The sequence below is a fragment of the Cydia fagiglandana genome, chromosome 13, assembly GCF_963556715.1.
Source record: "Cydia fagiglandana chromosome 13, ilCydFagi1.1, whole genome shotgun sequence".
Taxonomy (NCBI): domain Eukaryota; kingdom Metazoa; phylum Arthropoda; class Insecta; order Lepidoptera; family Tortricidae; genus Cydia; species Cydia fagiglandana.
Window position 1 is genome coordinate 3807737 of NC_085944.1, and position 21900 is coordinate 3829636.

The 21900-nt window shown below is 36.3% G+C and overlaps 1 protein-coding gene across 1 annotated transcript in view; it reads left to right on the forward strand.

The window, feature by feature from the left end:
• Window positions 1–3992: 3992 nt before the first annotated feature.
• The window catches only part of LOC134670032 (membrane-bound alkaline phosphatase-like), a 29946-nt gene continuing 12038 nt past the window's right edge, over window positions 3993–21900 (forward strand). The window contains exons 1-2 of the mRNA XM_063527700.1: window positions 3993–4074; window positions 15561–15862. Coding sequence (XP_063383770.1) covers window positions 4029–4074; window positions 15561–15862 — 348 coding nt within the window. The 5' untranslated portion in view covers window positions 3993–4028. The remainder of the gene's footprint in view (window positions 4075–15560; window positions 15863–21900) is intronic.

Sequence of the window (21900 nt, forward strand, 5' to 3'; positions counted from 1 at the left end):
TACACAGGTTGCATTGTTTTATCATAGCCTCGTAAGACCCAAGCCAATTTTTGCGATTTTGAATTTGGAACTTTCTTTTATTTCTACAAGAGTTCATACCTCGAATATAATTTGTACTTGTACAAGTACGCGGGGACTTACGAGGATAGACTTCCTATGGCCACCACCTGTCTCCATCATCAGATCAGCTCGCTCATACCACAATATTGCGTCTTTTGAACTCCTTAGAACTCCTTTAACCAACGTGGACGTTTTTTTTAACGTTGGGGAAATGCGTAAACGCATACCACCTGGCCCAGAGGAACCAGGAGCGATGACGGACTAACCAGTGGCAGAACTACCCTCTAAAACCACCAAACCACCAACGCCTTCGCCTGTGGACCTGCTTATCTGTCTAGATTACTGTTTATTTTTTGATCAACCATTTGTAATTAAGTATACCTAAATATTTGATCTCCCTCAAAGTTATCAAAGAAAGCAAAGACGACGTAAATACGAGTATATGGCCGTTTGTTTACCACCGTATAATATATACAGCTGTGCCAGTCCCATTCCGACCTTGTCTGCCATTCTGGTATCTTTCGTTCACCTTGCAAGTTCAAAAAGTGTCGTCGTGGTTCCGTACGGTCATTTCCGATGTCATTACACCGTTCATATTTAATTACTTGAGACTTAAGGGGCCCACTGATTAACAGTCCGCCGGACGGTATCGGCCTGTCAGTTAGAACAAAATTTTGACAGTTCCAAACAACTGACAGGCCGATTTTAATTACTTGAGACTTAGGGTCCCACTGATTAACAGTCCGCCGTACGGTATCGGCCTGTCAGTTGTTTGGAACTGTCAAAATTTTGTTCTAACTGACAGGCCGATACCGTCCGGCGGACTGTTAATCAGTGGGCCCCTCAGTCAGATCAGTGATCACCTGACATGTCACAGAAAAGTAAGAGCCGCAAGCTCCGGCCCGGACACGGCCCGATCTAATAACGTGAGTCATCCTTTACATTCAGAAATTCTGGTATCTTTCGTTCACCTTGGAAGTTCAAAAAGTGTCGTCGTGGTTCCGTACGGTCATTTCCGATGTCATTACACCGTTCGTATTTAATTACTTGAATGTCACAGAAAAGTAAGAGCCGCAAGCTCCGGCCCGGACACGGCCCGGTCTAATATGAGTCATCGTTTAAACTCAAAAAACATATACAACTCTATTAGTATCTGCCCGCGACTTTTTCTGTGTAGAATGATGATATCCCCAACGATACCCTTTCCTTCGTAGTCATCATCATCATCTCAGCCATAAGACGTCCACTTGACTGCTGAACATAGGCCTCCCTTTTCGTAGTCGATCATTAACGTTTCTTGACAGTCCCACAAAATCGTAGCTACCAGCTGATTTTGACACCTTTTGAATTTCTAGGTGGTGGAGTACCTTTCTTTTGCCATTGCATTGTCCTCTGTTTAGACTCAGGTTCAGAACGATGAATCCAGTTATAATCCGCTGCAAAAGCGCCGTTGTTTTTTTCGCCACACCGTTTTAAAAAGGTCTTCGATGCATCAATTTTTTTGTTGATTTGACCGATCCTTGCAAAATTCTTCCGGTTTGACTTGTCCAATTTACCATGTAATGTTGTATGAATTGAAAACCAGGTTTTTATTCTATTTAAGAATAAGAATAAGACTAATTTATTGAGAAAACCTTATTGCTAATGTTACATTGTGCGTGAATTTTTACATTTTACGTACATTGTTACGTTTTAAGAAGCGCTGGTGGCCTAGCGGTAAGAGCGTGCGACTTGCAATCCGGAGGTCGCGCGTTCAAACCCCGGCTCGCACCAATGAGTTTTTCGGAACTTATGTACGAAATATCATTTGATATTTACTAGTTGCTTTTCGGTGAAGGAAAACATCGTGAGGAAACCGGACTAATCCCAATAAGGCCTAGCTTCCCCTCTGGGTTGGAAGGTCAGATGGCAGTCGCTTTCGTAAAAACTAGTGCCTACGTCAAATCATGGGATTAGTTGTCAAGCGGACCCCAGGCTCCTATGTGAGCCGTGGCAAAATGCCGGGATAACGCGAGGAAGAAGAAGACGTACATTGTTACGTGCGCCGGAACTAGGAATATAATCCTGTATCTCGCAAAGAGATAATTAATATTCTAATTTAAAGAACAATAAACAAATTAAAATCATGAACATAGACTTAAATATGTAGGTATTGAATTATCTTACACTTAATAACCAAGTATTGCTGTGTCAGTGTCTAATGTGTCTATAATATCTATAAAGTAGCTCGATCGTGTTTATTTTATTATTACGTTGTTATTAGTTTACCTTAAAAATAGTTACGAGGCAAGAGGTTACATCAATGTAGTTTATAGATATTTATATATCAGATTAGAATATGGAACTAAAGTCTTTTTAAACCTGGACTGCTTTTATAATACGGAAGATTTGTATTTGGGTATTCCCGAATACTTTAAACAGGTAAATGCGCACAGGGTTTTTAATATCTGAGGGGTCATCCATTAATTACTTCACGCGAATTTCAAGGTTTTTTGACCCATCCCCCCTCCTTGTCACACTTGGTCACATTTGGAAAACCCTGGTGTGATGTCACATTTTTTCATCGAAATCGGCAAATCGAATTAAGTATTATCAATTTGTACTATAACTATTTTTAAAATATTAGTAATTTTATAGTTAAAAACTTATTATGAAAGAAAATAAACTTATAAAGACGATTAACGTTCCAAAAACGTGTTATTTAACTGTGAAGTTAAAGTGACGTCACAAAGTTTTGACTCCCCCCTCCCCCTCCCCTCCTCCCCAACACGTCACGTATTCTTGAACCGCTCCTCCCCTAAACGTGTGATGTAATTAATAGATGACCCCTGATGAGTTTATTCATGATTTTCGGAATTACCCGATTACACCTTTACTTGTTTAAACAATAAAAGTGTAATCGGGTAATAATAGGATAATAAGTACATAGTAGGTACCCCAGCCGCACAAGCTTGTCTATTTATTTGACACGCCCTACAGCCCAAACGGCTGGAAGGTTTTTGACATGTGAGGGTGTGGTTGAATTCGTCAGAATTGTGGTAGTATACGGCGCGATTCGGGAAATGAATTAGAAATTAACTAGATACGATATAGTAAAGATATGTGACGTCCCCGGATAAAGATAGCTAATGGCGGTTGGCGCCTAACGTCCTCCGATCGTATTAACGTCGCTCCGATATTATTGCGGCGCTATGCGACGTAAGCGCCAGCCGGCATAAGGTACCTTTTGCCGTGGAACGTCACATTTTACTATTTCATATCTAGTGAATCTTTAATTCATTTCCCGAACCACGGCGCCAGTCGCCATAAGGTACCTTTTGCCGTGGATCGTCACATAACTTTACTATTTCATATCTAGTGAATCTCTAATTCATTTCCCGAATCGAGCCGATAGGCTATATAACGGAAAGTGGCGATCAATTAAAGAACTCCTTTCGGTTGTGTTTTAATTTATCGCCACTCATTTCGAATTTCCCCTTTTCCGCACTTGTATCGTAAATACACCTATTATTTTATTTCACACACTCACAAGTTCACACACTTAATCAACAGGTGTTATGTCCACGTGCCGACAACCCGGAGTAGTATTCGACAAGCGACGTTTGACGTATCGTGTTGATCTCCCGTTGATGTGGGAAAAATCATAAGTTCTCGAATACGTACAATGTCAAAATTTGACATTAACAATCCACAGTTAGGGTGACAAGCAAACCAAACCGAATCACCCTTAGTTTAGAGTTGAGTTTTGGTTGTACCAAATGATATTATTCACCGTTGATGGAATCATCACTCAGTATGCAATAAAATCAACTGTTGATTTGACGTGGATGCGAAATCTGACAGTTGTACGTGTCGAATTTGGCCCCCGTTAGCTATTATCACGTTAATCCCTTGAAAACAATCCCTCAAGCCTCCGTGACGTTACAGAGGCAGTCTTAAAGCGGCGTGCGCGCGAGTGGCCGGCAGTGATGGCGCGCCTCTTGCTATTGGTGTTCGTTGCCGGCGTGTGCGCAGGTACGTGCGTGTTTGTGGAAGTGTGTTTTGTTAATATCTATAGGAATATGGAATACTATGAAAAGTAAAAATATGATTTGGATTGAAGGAATACTGTGAATGCAGGAACGCTAGGAATATTTTAAAAACGTTAAAGCAAATTAATGTTTAAAAAATCTTAAATATTATGTTTAAGTTTTGAAAGTTTATTTATTTCTTTTTTGATATTATTATAAAATTAAAATAATATTAATCCAGGGTAAGCATATAATGTTTATGTATGTCACGATCATGTAATAAATATAGCTAACCCTACATACAATTAAAACGTATATTACTCATTAATGTTTCAACATTTAAAAATTACCAAAACAAAAGTTTATATTACTGCTTCATAAATGAAAAAAATATTTTATAAAAAACAAACCATGTCTGACTGTGCCACGGCTAGGAATAGGTATAGGTATTAGGTATCGGCTAAATACAAAGAGTCACATTTTAGATAAGTATAAAAAATAATGCACAAAAAATAAAAAAAAACCTTCAATAAATCACTATTAAATGGAACACAGCCGATTTTGATTTTAAACTAAACAAAATAATTTTTATTTTTAATACCATTGATTCCAATTTGAGCCATTTTTTCTTGTGGGCCATTCAAGAAAAAATGGCTAGGTTAAAATTATAATTTTAATAGCTTAAGTATATGTTGTCCCACTGCTAAGCAAAGGTGTCCCCCATCGATCTCCATACGTCTCGGATTTGAAAAATCTCCAGCCAGCCGTTGAGATATGCGTCCAGGCACCGTCCAGTGCTATAACCGCGAAAATCGAAGTTCGCAAATTGCGGGAATTTTTCTCTGTCACTCTAGTTACGCCTTCATTGGAGTGAAGGAGAAAGATCCCCGCAATTTGCGAATTTCGATTTTCGCGGTTATAGCCCAGGTCACCCCGCTATTTCCGCCTTGTCCTGCCAGCTTCTCGCATATCTTGCGGCACCCACACCGTGACTATTTTGGCCCACCTTTGTGGGTGCATGTGTTAGGTTAAAAATTACTAGAGGTTAAAAATGGATATCCAGCACAAATATAACACAATTCCAGCGGATTTGTCCGGAGTTCATTAACTCAATTGAGCACGTCTACGGAATATAACCATTCTTGATTTACATCACTGGCTACTTAAATACAGGCCAATTTCACCCTTAACACCGACACATAAAGTTCAGCTTAAATTTTGTTGACGTTTACAAATGTTTGTGCTCCCGCGCAATAGTGTAGTTCTGTTACATCTCTAAATCCAGTAAAGGCCTGACGTTTTTTAATACAATTCTATTGACCTATTTCACACATCGTTCCTCATACTACCGGTCCGGGATCGGTACCGGTTTTTCACAAAAAACTTCGAAATAACCATATTTTTCGAATTATTTTATACTCGAAATGTAGGACTCAGCGGTGGTTTTAGGTAATTACTTCGCAGTATTAGATTGTCCAATTAGAAATGACATAACTGACAAACATACAAAAATACCGGTATCCGTACAATAAGGTGACTTTACGAAATCTTGTTGTTGTTGTTTTGATAGTTTTACAACAGCCACAAAGCATTATTCGTTATTCATTCGAATTATTCGTATAACTAGTTAAATTCACATTTATTAAAACAGATATTAAATAACAAAATAAATAAATCATAAATCTAGCCCTAAATTAGCCTGAGGCATTGTTCCCAGGACGCTGGCTGCGTTCCCTCTCTGCACAGCGAGGCTGAGTTTTTGTGCAAAAAAGGGGCAGTTAAATTACATTAAATTCATGTTTAACTATGTTAGAATTAGAATACCAAGACTTCTACAAAAAAAAATTGCTTATCATTATTGCTAAGTCACCTCTGCATTTCAAAGCAGGGACCGTTACCGGTATTCTGACTACAGGTTATAATTGAGGTATAACCGGTGTAATTTGAATTTGGGTATTTATATCACTTAAGCTCCGAATAGAGGTATTCGAATACCGGTATTCAATAGTGTTATCGGTTTAGCCAATTGACAACAAATACCACTATTTGATAGTTTACTCCTAAAGCTATTACCGGTAATAAGTAAGTCCCAATACCGGTTGTAGTAGTACCACGATTCGTTCCTTCGCTACTCGTCAAGGACATTGTCCGGCCCGCTTGTAAAGTTGTAAATACTTAAGATTCGGATCTTAGAATGCCCGTTTTCATGTTGCTGGTGAAATTAGCTGTTAGGTGATGATTTTGATGGATAAATATTTAATAGCGTTCATTTGATTCTTTTAATTGTTTTTTTATTGTTGATTTAATTGTATTTTATTATGTATGTAGTTTATAATCTCAAAGATATGAGCGCCGATTAGACGTGCGCGCCGCCGCCATAAGGAGTCCGCGCGCCGCCGCCGCCGCCGGTAGTTTAAAATTCGCGCCGAATATTTTTTTATAAGACAGTATTATGCAGCGTTAAAATATGTAATAGGTTATAGTCCGATAAGAAATAGTTGAAAATTATTGCGGGCGCCACTTCCTACGAGCCCCGATGCATATGTTTTCGTCAGGTGACCCCACTTTTTGAGGTTCACGCGTTTGTTTCTAAAATAATGTTTTTGTTTAAAAATTACTAATATTTAATGCTTATACTAATGTAATTTAATTTTATATGGTAATACTCTGCAATAACTAAATCCAAATACAAGAAATACCGTTTGTACTGAAAGAAAAAAAATAATGATTTTTTTTTGACGGGTAGTATTACAACATATGTGAAAAGGGCTATTACCAGAGGAAGCAATAGGGCTCTGCCAATGTACTGAACATTTTGTTTCGAGCCCATGCATGCAGCAGTGCTGTAAGAGAGGACAATATGATTTGGACAACGTTTTTGAAAACTCCTTTTTTTCAGCAATAAAAGTCTCATGCAATTTTATTATACGATCAAAATAAACTACATTAAACATTGCTATTATGGTTCCCATTACTGGGTCATTATATGTTCATGTGTAAAATTTATTAAAATAAACAAAATTGTTGCGCGGAACTAGACGAAATCATTTGCATCAGGGCTCGTACGTAACTCTCACATTATTGACGTAAAATACTTACTTAAAAATGGCAATAATTACGTACTTACGGAATTTTTCTGGTTATATAATTGAATTTCTACTATTTTATGTCGCACCAACACCATACTAAGTCATTATTTGTCGTATTACAACGTAATGAACCAAATAGATAAAAAAATATTATTACGGATTTTTTTTCCTGTGCGTTCATCAAGACATCAAGAGACAGGCCGCGTAGCCAAGATGCCGATCGCTTACGCTCCGTAGCGATCGAAACGCAACTGTCACTGTCGCACTAATACGGAAGTGTGATAGAGAGACATAATGGTTTTCGTTGTCGAAGCGATAGCGATTGTAACCTCGGCTAGGCCGGCAGACCCGATTTCATTTAAGAAATTTCTTACGAAAATATTGATAAAATTACATGCATTATTGTATACCATTGTTCAGATGTTGCTGCATCCTACGATACCCCGCTAAGTTTGATTTAATGTTAATAAAATGACGCCAATGACTGGTAAAATTTTACCACCTACGAGCTATAAACTTTTTGGAAAAATATAAAAATAATAGGTTTTACTTTAGTTTATAAGTTGACATTATCAGTAAGTGTATTTATAATTAAAATGCAATTATTCTATATTAATTTAAAAAAAACATGATATTGACAAAAAAAAACCTCATGCATATAAAGTACTGTATATTCGGCAACGTCCAAAATACTAGACGTCTTTTCATTATGCGGCGTATCTTTTTATTTACACCGAACCTGGCAACATCCAACATATTTGTCATACCTATGTTTTTTTCGAAACTATTATAAATAGATTTTTTCATGATTTTTCTACAATAAACAACCACATACCTAATAAGATAATAACACCAAAAAAATGATACTAACACAGTTTTTAAGATTTTTTTTTCCCTTGTCGATTTAAGGGCTAAGCATGACTTTTCATTATACGTCTTAATATTGAAAAGTTGAAAAATTCCACGCCGCCGCCGTGGATTTTTAGGTGGCGCGCCGTTGCCCAATTATTTTCGACCGGCGCGCACGTCTAGCGCCGCGCCGCCCGATAGGCATTTAGCCGGCGACGGTTCGCCGGTCAAAATTGGTTGGCGGTGGCGGCGAATCGGCGGCGTAGCCTTGAAAACTTGGTTTATGCGAAGATAATTCAAACCTTTTAATTTCAAGGATTATTTATTGAATTATGGTAGGAAAAAAGTTTTTCATGCCATGAACTGTAGATAAGCAGCACAATGAACATCTTTATATTGTGAGGTTACTGTTAATTGAATCTATCACTAATTCACTACACCTTATAAAACAAAGTCCCCCGCCGCGTCTGTCTGTAACTATATGAATGTATGTTCACGATGAACTCAAAACCTACTCAACTGATTTTCATGCGGATTTCAGCTATCAATAGAAAGATTTTTGAGGAAGCTTTAGTTTAGGTGTACAATTTGTTAAGGTTTTGTGTTATCCGTGCGAAGTCAGTGCGGGTAGCTATAGTCAAATATAATAGTTATTTAGGGTTATGTACGTATCGCCAGGAGAGGTGAATGATTACACACACTGCTCGCACAGAGTACCTACTAATCGCAAACATAGTATGAATGAATCAATGAGTGAATGCGACTTAAACGTACGATATTAAAAGCCTATAAAAAAAACCTTCAAGAAACTTTTTTACAGTTGATATCAACTTGATATTGGTACGAAATACGGAACCCTAAAAAGAATATTAATTTCAAAATCTCACTGTCATTACATGATTTTGTTGTTGTGTGCGTGACTTCAACTATCGTGCTCATACCTTTACATGCAATTGTTGAGGATATGTTCTGGAATAGACGTAGTAGGTTAGGCTCCATATCACCTATTTCTTATTCATTGACATTGCCTGGCCACCGAATCGCTAACTACTGCCACATGTTTAGCTTAAACATAGACAAGAGAAAGCATGCAGTCTAATATATATTAGCCAAAAATTTATATATCCGAACTTAATATAAGGTGCTAACAAATTAGCTACCAATATTTTTACAGCTGATAATACTCGACTCCTGGAATATATTTAAATATGAAACATTTAGGTTTTATGTTTTTTTGAGAAAATTGGAAAACAAATTTGCTACGTAAAAACACCCTGTTAATGAGATAATTAAATGAGTCCTCTTTTTAACTGGCCACTTCACGTTGATAAATGAAATGACACGTTGATGATAATGACATTTAACACAAACAATTGTTGACAAAACAGAAAGTGTTAAACATCTTGTCAGTTAAATCATAGACAAATATAGTAAGCATAGAGTGCTCACTCCGTACATCAGTTTTGGTACCAAAAAGACTATTATTTTCGTAGTTGACATTTAGCATCGAGTAGCGGGATTATCAGTACCGCTACTTGATACTAGATGTCTCAAATGTCGCGACTCACGAAAATTGTATTGAACAACTATTTACAATTAATATTAAAGCAGAAGGAGTTGAAAATAAGTTCCAGTTAATCCTTGTTTAATATTCGCTGAAAGTTGTTGAGCATTAGACATTTCGGTCGGTGCAACATCTATTGTCAAGTAGCAGTACTGATAATTCCGTTACTCGATACTAGATGTTGACTACGAAAAGAATAGTATTTTTGGTACCAAAACTGATGTATGGAGTGAGCATGAGCACTCTATGTATTTTTTCTTTATGTGGTTAAACGCACGTAATGATTATTTTTAATTAATTTTTTTAATATAATTCTAATTTATTTTTTTGTTCGGTAAATAAAACAAAAATATGATATGAAAAGTTTTCTTGATTTCTATTTAAAGTTAATTGTTTTTATATAATAAAGTACCATCTCTTAAAATATCGGTACCTAATTTGTTAATTTGTTAGCACCTTATATAAAAGCAATAAATTCCCGATCAAACTAATCTGCATAGCATTTGCAACGACAACGTGTGAACGATGAACGATGATATTTACATCGTTAATGTCAAATTTCTATGAAAATATGACGTTTATATTATAATAACACTCCCTCACTTTGTTCTGTTCAAATCGGTGCAAAGTTAGCTTAGACAGACTCTAGTATCTAACAAGGTCACGCCGATGCCACGGCGATAGCGCAGTGTCGGCAGCGGCGACGCGAAAATTTTGGCGGCGGCGGCGGCGCGAAAATTTTGATGGCGGCGGCGGCGCGCCGGCGCGGCGCTCATATTTCATATGGAAATGTTTTCTGGGGTTAATTCTTTTCATTAATTCATTCATTAACCTCGTGCTTTGAAACGGTCGCAATTTCGAACCACTTGCTACGCTCATAAATTATGAAATATTTCGCTTGTACAGCGATCAATATTAGCATGAGGACTTAACAAAAACTTTAACCTCTTGTCGCAAAGTTTTTGGTTACTCTTTGATCAAGTGCAATGAATACCGGTATTAAATACGATAACCATTACCGGTATACTGAATACCTGTTATTATTGAGGTATTAATGAATACCGGTATTTCATTATGTCAATTAGTGTAGTTTAGCGATAAAGACAAAAACGGAATGACAGCAATACCTCTAATTCGAATATAGGTATAACATTTTAACCGGTATTCGTTTGACAGTTTATATACAGGTATTTAATAAAACCGGTTATACGGTCCCTGTTTCAAAGACACCCCGTTGTACGGTTCATAGCTTAAGAGCCCTTCAACGTGCACACTAATAGCGCCACAGCTAAATAATCGTGATTATTTAAATTTAACGAAAGATATTGAAAAAAGGGGGCCGCTACGTACTGTATTGTGTATTTAAGTACCTTTTGAATACATCAAACTAGTTTTTATGTTGCTGGATTTGTCAATCTATGCGTCCAAAGTTAAAACGGCCGTTTTTGTTTTAAGTTCCTAGATCGACGAAACCACCAACCTAGAAATTAGTTTGATGTATTCAAAAGGTACGTAAATACACAATACAGTACGTAGCGGCCCCCTTTTTTCAATATCTTTCGTTAAATTTAAATAATCACGATTTTTTAGCTGTGGCGCTAGTGTGCACGTTGAAGGGCTCTTAATATTGCTTGCAATAATTTGACAACAAAAAAGATAGCTAAATTAGTTAATACATCATTAGTATCATTACAAATCGCAACTTTGATAAAACCTTGATAAGCTAAACTGAGATTGCTTATTTGTCTCCTTAGCAACTTATAAGGATAAACTTAAATCAACTAAAATGGCCAAAAACGAAAAAAATGCTTAAAGTTTTGATATCAATACAATAAAAACAGCAGGTTACTCAACCAAATATTATGATGTTACATCAATGAAAAAAAAACGAACGTGACATTGATAAAGCGATATCAATTGATTTTGTAATAGTAGTCAAGTTACCTAAACGTGATGAGAAGACTAGATACATTAATCAAAATAGAATAATAATTATTACATTAATATGATCAATAACATTTACGACACTCATCAGAAGATATTGACTTTCTGTCGAAGGTCATTTTCAAAATGACGCTAGTATTCTTTTTTTGTTTATTTACCGTTTTCTGAGAGACTGGTTTAGAATATTTGTTTTTTTTTTGGTCTCTTTCGTCTTATTCTAGGCAAGTCACTATATCTGATGACTGGACCCTAGAAAAATCTAGAAAACTTTTCAAATGTTGTAGGTCAGCCTATTTCTACTCCTTTAGGTTAGGTCGACCGGGATAAATGTAACTATGAGGTTATTGCACCTGATGATGAAGAATTAATTAATTTTGAATAAATAGTTGAACTCCTATAGTTTTATCAGATAACAGAAAGACACGGAATTGCCAGAAAAAAATACATATGATAATTATTCCGGAAAAATTGTAATAATGAATAACTAAGTAAACTATTAAATCTATAATAAACAGTCGGACCAAGCTTACTCTACATTTGCAACGACAAAATGTGGTAAAGTCATAATTAATGTCAAATTTCTAAGAATATATGACGTTTATAATGATAATGACTTAATGACACTCTTTCACTCTGTTCTGTTCAAGTCAGTCTGTCAAAGTTAGCTTAGATAGACTTTAAATGCTAAATCTATTTGTGATAAAAAAATCTCTAATCCGGATATAATAGAAGTGTTATCTCTAGTTAAAATATTCAAGTTGTTCTTGTTATTTATTCAATAATAATTAATAATCGTTATTCATTCAACAATGTTGTCATTGTTGTTATCTTATTCATTTAATTTTTGCAGCTCGTTAAAACTTTAACAGAGCCGTTAATAATGATAATATTCTTGGCGTGCAGTAATGAATTCATTGTGCATTGGACCGTTAAAATGAAGCGTCACTGTCACGGCCGCTCATTTCCCATGTTTTGTTAAAATCTTCTAAAATCCAATCTGACAATGGCTGTTTTTCGTCGTTAGCAAGACAAAATTTTGCATGGAGATAGTTTGACGTCTGAGAAAGGACATAGGTTAACGTTTTCCTACGTAAACGAAGTCACGGGTAGATGATATACTTCGTTTATTTTAGCATTAGAAATAATGTAAACAATCTTGATGTGTCTTTTAATCGAAAAACACATTTTAAAAATAAGTTACGGCAAATATCTAACAATTATGAATCTAATACGATCATTTATATTCTTCTGCTTTCATAAGTAACAATTTTATATTATAATAAAGCGTTTTTCAATTAAAAGACATGTCAAGATCGCTTACCTTCTTGCAAGTTCTTTCTAATGCTAAAAAAAACGAACTATAGTTAGAAAATAAAATTAGATATAATGCTTACACAGTATGGTTCGAGTATTATTTTAATCATTTCTAAATTTCTTAATATATTTGAGGTTGCATGTTGTATTTACATCAATTAAAGCAGAGTCTCCAAACTTTTTTCACCCGAGGGCCATATTGTGCCTCAGAATTTTCGCGTCACGTCGGCGCCGAGGGGGGGGGGGGGGGTTATATCTGGTTAGAACGCTTCGCGGGCCGGATTTGGACAGCCCTGAATTAAAGGAAAAAACGCTAACAATAGACTGTCACAAACAATATGCTTTAAAAACATCGTGAAGAAACCGGACTAATCTATACTTAACATAATTTTCCCTCTGGGTTGGAAGGTCACATGGCAGTCGCATTCATAGAGACGATAGGTACCTAATAACATTTTTGGGATTTAGTTACCAAACGGGGCCTAGGCTCTCATGAACCGTGGCAAAGCCGGGACTTGGCTAAGAAAATGATGATAATGCCTATAGGAATATTTGTTCCTGAGTTTTGGATGTTATCTATGTATCTACTCGTACGTACATAATTCTTTATACAAGTCTGTATATCGTCGCCTTGTGCCTAATATAGTACAAGCTTTGCTTAGTGTTGGGGCTAGGACCTTATGTACGAAACACAATTATGTAACTTGATAATATTATATATCATTTGCCTTTACCGAAGTCCTGTGAGAGTTGTTCGGAAGTTATATATATAGCAACTGACATTGTAACTCCGTAAGCGCGACGTAGGTCTCATACTAATTGCGTTCTAGCTCCCTAACGCCATCTGTTAGATTATTATGGCACGACGTTGGCAATGACAGCTAGAGGAGACGCCACAGCAAAGAATATAATACTCACTAGGAGAAGAACGGTAACTCCATACAAAAAAATGTCCCCAACCGTTTATACGTTTATACTAGTGGCGCCGTCTTTGTGTACCAATGGAACTAAAGTTGACAACTACCAACTATTGGTAGGTAGTAATTCTGTTGATAAACATATTTGTTATCTTCATATGCAAGATGCAAATATTACCCCTTGTTTGTGGTATTATCAATTGATTTAAATAAAAGGCATGTTTATGTTTATAACATTATATATATTATTTATTAAAAAATGTTTTACATATAAAAATATACACTGAAAACTGGCAACTGGCAACTTAATAAAAAAATAGACATTAATAAAGCGTATTCACAAAGTTTTCAGTACCTTTTATACAAATAACATTAGGCATGCCTACCTATTACACTTTACACACAGATACACTACACTTTACACACGGCATTTTACACAGATTTCCAACTTGTATTCATACATTTCTTCACGGTTAATTAATACGCTTTCCAGATACGTTATGACTCGGTTCCTTCTGAACCCACTAAAGTTGTAAATTTCACTCTGGCTGCTTCAACAGCCGTTACTCCGCATTTAGCACATTTTCTATGTGCATTGCTGTAATCCATGTAGGTACAGACGTACAGTCTTAAGTGGTACGTAGCGGTACACGTTGTATGTATTATTTAAAGAGTTAATAAATAAAATTTTCGTTATGAACTTTAACCACAGCAGTTGGACAGAGTCATTGACAAATATATTTTTTATTATGGTGGGTAGACGTACCTACCCTCCATATATTTTATGAACATTGATAAAGACAGTTGGAAGCAAATATTCATTATAAAACTTAATCGCATGTAATTAAGTTTTAAGCGTTTTAAGTCCCGTTTTATGATTAATATTGTATAAAATTCGTGATAATTTAAATCAGAGTTGGGAGCAATGTTGCTGTAGAAAAATGTTTTTATTTTTATTACTCGCAACTTTTTCCCGGAGGCCAACGCACACATAGAAGCTTAAGGCGCACACATGCGCAATTATTTGGGGACATAACTTTCTTAGGAAGTGAACAGGCCTTGCGCCACAGCCTGAAGAAGGGAAAATTACTCTATTATTGTTTTTCTTAAATGCTACATTACATTAGTAATTTTCCCTAATTTTGCAATGGACCTACGTGATAATTATTGTTTACCTACAAATAAGGATAAAGATGAGTCGTAGCAAAAACTCCTCCTTAATAGAAACTATTAACCTTTAAATCTCGAGGAATTTTATGAACAGACCTAAGGTCTTTACCTTAAGATGCCTTAAGGATAAAATGACGGCTTTACCCTATTCTTAAAAAAAAAGATTTAAAACTGATATTAAAGTGGCCTCGTGAATGCCTTGAAGCAAACTATATTTTTATTTAAATTTCACACAAACAATAATCATTTACACCATAAACAAATTTATTAAAATTAATAACATATTCCAGATTAAAAGACGGCAAAAATACGTGTTACTTAGAAAGTTAGAATAACTTAAATATTTATATCTGTTCTGTTTGATTTCACCTTATTTTTTTATCTACTATCCAGTCCGCATATGAAGGTCATGGTTAAAAAGGGCGTAAAATGCCTTATCTGTTAAATCATTAGGTTAAGGTTATATATTTAAAACAGTATCGTGCCTATCATAATCTATAAATATCTACTTAACCACAATTATCCCTTGTATCGGCGTATAATTTTACTGTCCGAAGTTTCAATGCTGACGTTTTTTTTAATTCTCAGAAAGTCATAGCACCAGGATTTTTTTTTCAATCTGACATTTAATTTCTATTTACAGGCCAAGATGGCAACACACCCAAACCAAAAAAAGTTCTCGACACCATCATGAACCCAGCGTACATCCCGGCCGAAGAGAAACATGGTTCCTATTGGAAGAAAGCAGCAAGGACAACCATCCAAGCAAAAGTAGCTGAAACACTGAATACCAATAAAGCTCATAATGGCATACTGTTCGTTGGTGATGGGATGTCCCTGGCTACCGTCATGGCGGCGAGGACGTTTGGTGGACAGCTGAATAATGGTCTTGGGGAGGAAAACGTTCTGGAGTTCGAGAGATTCCCTGTCACTGGATTGGCTAGGGTAAGTTAAAAATGTTAATCATTATAAATAGAAATAGAAAGTATTTATTTGGCGTAAATAACATACATTAGGTAAGTACAACATAAAGTAAACAATACAGTAAACATACACCAAATAGGATGCCGCTCAGCATAAGCAGTGTCTGTAAGACACTGCGCTGGTTTTCAGGGCACCCAAAATAAAAAACAGAAACAGAACACGTGTATAACAGAAAGAAAGAGAAAGAGAGAGACATCACAAATATTTCTTAGTATTCATGAGTATATCTTTTGGAATATGTTGGCTAAATATACAACGGTGGCGAAAACAGGGAACGCGGATAAGGCGGCCTAGCCAAGGTTCGCCATCGAATCGCTTTGTGTCTCTCTATTACTCTTCCATATTAGTGTGACAGTGACAGTTGCGTTTCGTTTGCTGCGTAGCGTTAGCGATTGGCATGTTGTCTACGGGGCCAGCAGAGTATTAGTTTTCATGCAAGAAGGCAAACTAGTAGACAAACACCAAAATAATTAAAGGCATGAAATTCGCCACCGTATACCCGTAACTGCCGCAACTAAAGCTTTAATTTCGTCACTCATTTTTAAATTTCTCTGAGATGGTACACATTTTCCAAGATGGCGGCGGTTCCTCAAGTTCCTCAAATGTCAAATAGTGTGGACATGAAAAAGAGATCTTTAATCAACATACATACCAAATTTCAGGACTCTTGTTTCGAGGTTAGACCTAATCCGATTTATCAATCCGATTAATCCGAATGCAGTGGTGTGGAGTCCGCATGAAAGCAAATATACACTTATGCTGGAGCAAGTCCAAAAGTCGTATCTTAGGGCATTATACAAAAAAACACACACCTATTATCCGTATATGTACCCTACTCTGTTTCTGCAGGGACACCTAGGGTACGACTCGCTCCAGTTACGGAGGATGCTCTCTTTGGCGAAATTCACGATCGGTGTTATTAGAAACAGAATAGATAGCGTAGCCCTTGTCGAGGCCTTCATGCGATTATTTGTGCCTAACCAGTACACTCGCGCGCGGCGCCACCCGCTGCTGGCGGAGGGCACCGCGCGCACGCGGGCGCACGCGCAGGCGCCGGTCGCGCGCGCGCACGCTCTGCTCAACTCCGTGCTCGAGGCACACCCAGAGTGTGATTTGTTTGTAAGTGCAATTGGACGACTGATGATTGAGTGTAAGAGAGTGATAGAGCGAGAGATGCCTGTAAGTAGTATTTTATAATATTGTTATGTAAATACTTGTGTACCCTAGGTATAAGTATTACTGTCTCCCAATTTGTGCCGCTGTGGCTTTAGCTGTTAAGGTACAATTGTCAACTTAAATAATAAACAATAAACAATCAAGGAGATTGCTAGATAGGTAGCAACGACGACGCCGCAACATTACAGTAATGTACCTACAGTTAAGATCCGAACTTCACCTTTAAGGATGACTCACGCTAGACTGGGCCGGGTCCGGGCCGGAGCTTCCGGTGCTTACTTTTCTATGTCATGCGATCACGTAATGCTTTCCATAGAAAACGATGCGTCGGAAGCTCCGGCCCGCACACGGCCCGGTCTAACGTGAGTCATCCTATAGGTACTAAGAGTTAAATGATGATGTTCAATAATTTAACAACACAACAGTTTATGTTTTACCAACATTTCACGCATATGCAGACGTGTATATCCTTGAAATTATACCAAAAAGAAACATAAACGGAACCAAAATTTGACAGCACAACTGTATATTTCTTCCGTCATCGGGTAATTCCAATAAGGAAGTTCGCACTGGTACACTCAATTACATAGAGCTTTGTGCCGAATTCTGGTAAAAACCGATGCGATTGTCTACAGCGATCACGATCGAGGTACAGTTAATGGTGTTCGAGGTGCAATCAATAAAATTGAATGCAGTTTTTGTGGAGCTTAAATATTTAGGTGCGGTAAAGGTTTGGTTTCTGTAACATTTTGTACAGCCAAGTTAAATATGGGTGCAATAAAAAAAAAGTATGTTTTTGAGTAAGTTTTATGCACCCATAAATATACACTTGACTGTATCTAATCACAATGACAATAATTGATGAGATTCCTAGAGGCTTTAATATTGACTGATAACGCCAAAAGGTACGAAGTGGTATGGAAATCATCAATTTCAATTCCTTGTCTGTATTTTTATTTCATCATCATCTCAGCCATAAGACGTCCACTGCTGAACATAGGCCTCCCCCCTTCTGAACATAGGCCTCCCCCTTGTGAATATAGGCCTCCCCCTTATTTTATTTATTTGCACTTTATTGTATATAAAATAATAAGTACAAATAGCGGACATAATGCTTTAAGGCATTTTCTACCACTGGGCCAAAAAGAGATATAATATTAGGTATGTTAAATAAAAAACATTCGAAATAAACCCCATTTGTACAGTTTTTTCTTCTGTCAAACTGCAGGACAGTTTGTTGGCAAAGGGAACTCCCTTAAAACACAGATGGGTAGACTTAGCTAATTGCCTAATTAATTGTTGACTTAAGTGCATCTTATTGCTTATGCTGGTAACTTATTGGTTAAACGCAGGCTTTGTCATTCAGAATACAAAATTAACATATTTAGTTGGTTATTATTATCTAGTCAGATAGATTCTATCTAAACTACTTATGCGTCGATTTATAGGTAACAAATTAACAGTGCCACTTAAAAATGACATATTTTCATATAAATTTAAGTTTTTATGACCCTCCCACACATTGTCATTGCAAAGTCTGGACAAAGTCAGCGTGGTCTGACTTTATTTCCTTTCCCAAATCATCAATGATATTAAACTAAGATGATGAACCAGAATAAGCAAGTAAAGCAAGCGCCGAGGTTTTAATTAGTGCTGAAATGTCGGAAACTCGTGACAAAAATATATTCTTGTTTTATTAACAGTCATACATGTAGTTAACGAGTCATAAACAGATCGTAAAACAAAAGTAGTTTCACATATGAACAACAATTTAGCTTGTGTGAATTCAAGTTATAATTTTATCACACAGACAAATAGAAAAATATTACTGCTTTCCCAAGGTTCAATCAGAAAATTTGGGTACCTATTAAAGTTTGTTTACAGAAATACGTGAATCTAATTTTTGTGTACTATATCCTGCATGATATGTTTTTTTAATTAGCCTATTACTGTGTCCCACTGCTGGGCAAAGGCCTCACCTCTTTTCCGCCACTTGGCTCTGTCCAATGCACACTCCCGCCACTCCACACTGATAAGGATTGATAAAAACTACCCCGTGTTTCCCCGGTCCTCGAACTACATAATATATCTCATTAGGGAGGTACTTTTCATCTGTATTGGTTCGGCGGTTTATGGCTCCTCTACACAATGGGCCAACGCCGGCCACTCCAAGGGTGAAGACGTAACAGACAGACAGACAGAGGTATATTCTCTCGCTTTTAGAATATTACAAGGGATTAAATACCTAAATTCTAGTTAATTAAGCACTTAAGTACCTAAGTAATAAACACTAAATTGTATGAAACAAGGATAAATAACAACAGATATACAATCGAAATGACAACGGCGAACTTATCCCTCTATTTGTACTATAGCGTAAATAAATAACAATTGAACGTTAGTAGCTTACACACGAAGCTACTTTAATTACTGAATGGTTTAGAATCTATTGCCAAAAAAGTATTAACCACGCAAAAACCTTCACAATTGCATTTTTTATCTGTGTAACTGTTTATCCGTCTTGGATCACTGCTTCTTACAACACAACAAGTGACACTGCTCTCTTTAATTGCCAAAAACAAACGATTTTTATCTTTAAAATAATCCCATTAAGGTACTTAATCCAATAAAAATAATAGCAATCTGTGCCGGTCACAGAAAGAACAAAAAAGTATTGAAAACGTTAGCACTTGTTTTGATCTTCATTTTATATAATCCGTTCGTAATCGACCATTCACCTAGTTAATTATATTACAAAGATAACTGTGATTGGTCATAATCGTTTTATCATTAGTAGGTCAAGAGCAGCTTTTACAGTAGGATATAGATGTAATTAAGGGAATTATTTACCTAATTTAACTTACAGGTCATACACAGATTTTAAAACAAATGAAGTTGTCACTATTGTGGGCAATTGTGTATACAGTGCATTATTTTCAAGTTCAATATCTTTAATTTATTTGACTTAAAAAATTAACGTTACTTTGCAAAAACTTTTTATATAGATAAAATAACTACAAATACGTTGATAGGTACTTAGTAAAAGTATACTTACACTGATTTTTGATGATAGGTAGTTAGGACTAATAATATAATTTAATTTATCATAGTAAACAGGGATTTTTTTATTTCACGCAAGTTAAAACAGTCTGTATCGTTATCAGCAGATTGTTAGACTTAATAAAAATAGAAAAATGTTAATCGTAGAACCGTAAAAAAATAAATAAACTAGTTATATGCAACCAAGAGCAGGCTTGGAACTTTATTGACACGTTACGATAATATGTATATACGAGTATGTTCAGGTGTATAATATGTACGAATATACGTACTCCACCAATAGGTACGAATGCAATTCTCGAATAAATTAAGTTTAAATTTGGTCCAAATAAAAATAATTTGTAAGTTTCGAAGTCAATCGTATCCTAATTCTTTGATATAGTTCTTAAAAGTTTAAAGTAAAAAATTGGTCCCTAATATTACTTTATAAACGTCTGTTCTGTTAATAATATTCTGGGAGACCGAGCTTTGCTCGGAAAACATATAAAAACTCAAAAATGCGTGTTTTCCCCGCGATAAGACCTAGCTAGATAGATTTTTCGCCCCCGAAAACCCCCATATAGCCAATTTCATAATTATAGATACATTAAATCCTCCAACAGTCGTCATAATACCTGTTAGACTGTCACGTTCAAGGAACTCCCGCGCAGGGCCGCACGTTTTCTGACGTCACCGCCATTTCCCTTGCGCTCCAAATTTTGCCGACCTTCGCGAATGCCGTCCGTTATAGCCGGTTTATTGGCATTACCTATGACGTATGAATATTTTATTTTGACGTGATAACGTCTTATAAATCGATGAACACCGGTAGCATGCACGAAAAAGTATTTCCATGGTAACGTTGTGGACAGATCTCCATGGTAATGTTACGAAATGTAATGGTAATGTTTTCTTATGACGTTATCACGCAAAACTATCGTCCGTAAATGGACATTACAGACAACCATATTTTTTATTTTATTTTATTCCGGATGCTTACTGCCTAATATGCATAGGTTAATAGACTTATCTACTAGATCAGGCGTGTCTCACTCCGCGATTTCGACGCTTTGCTACAGGTAGCTAAAAGTACATCCGTTCGGCCCCAATTTTGGGGTTTGCCATAAGCCGCGCGTGGCGCTGTCGCCACCTAGCGGCCATATCTATGCTGATCGTAACAGACGCGTTTTGTTAGAGAGTGAGTCTTCTGTACGTAGTACTATTATTTATTCTGTGACTAGATGCAAATTACAAGCTTCCACATATAAAATGCATATGTATATGACTGGAGTATTGCTGTAGGTACATAATAAACGTATAAGAGTTAAGAGTATTATTATTTTTACAAGCTATTATTTATATGAAGCTGGAATTTTCTCATTAAACCTTAAAGTATTGTTGTTTTTATGCAGCGGGTACTACTGCTATTGTTACTGACTCTGTCATATAAGTGAACGGGAACATGTCCGTTTAAAAAGCAATTTTACCATCCTATTTATATGGTTCAAATTTATGTAACAGCTCATTAGGAGATAACATGTTTGGGTGATGTAAAACGATTGGCCGCCCACAATCAGGTAAAACTTTTTGGATATAACAAAACTACTAAAAGTTTTATAATTTTATTAAATGATTGATTAAACGTATTTAACATAAAGGTAGAGTGGAATTATTCAAGTTTTATTTAAGCGAATCAGCGAACTTTTTTTGATAAAACCGGTATAGACAAGACAAAATAAGCAAGAATCAGAAAATAATTACCTACAAAAATGCACTATCAAAAG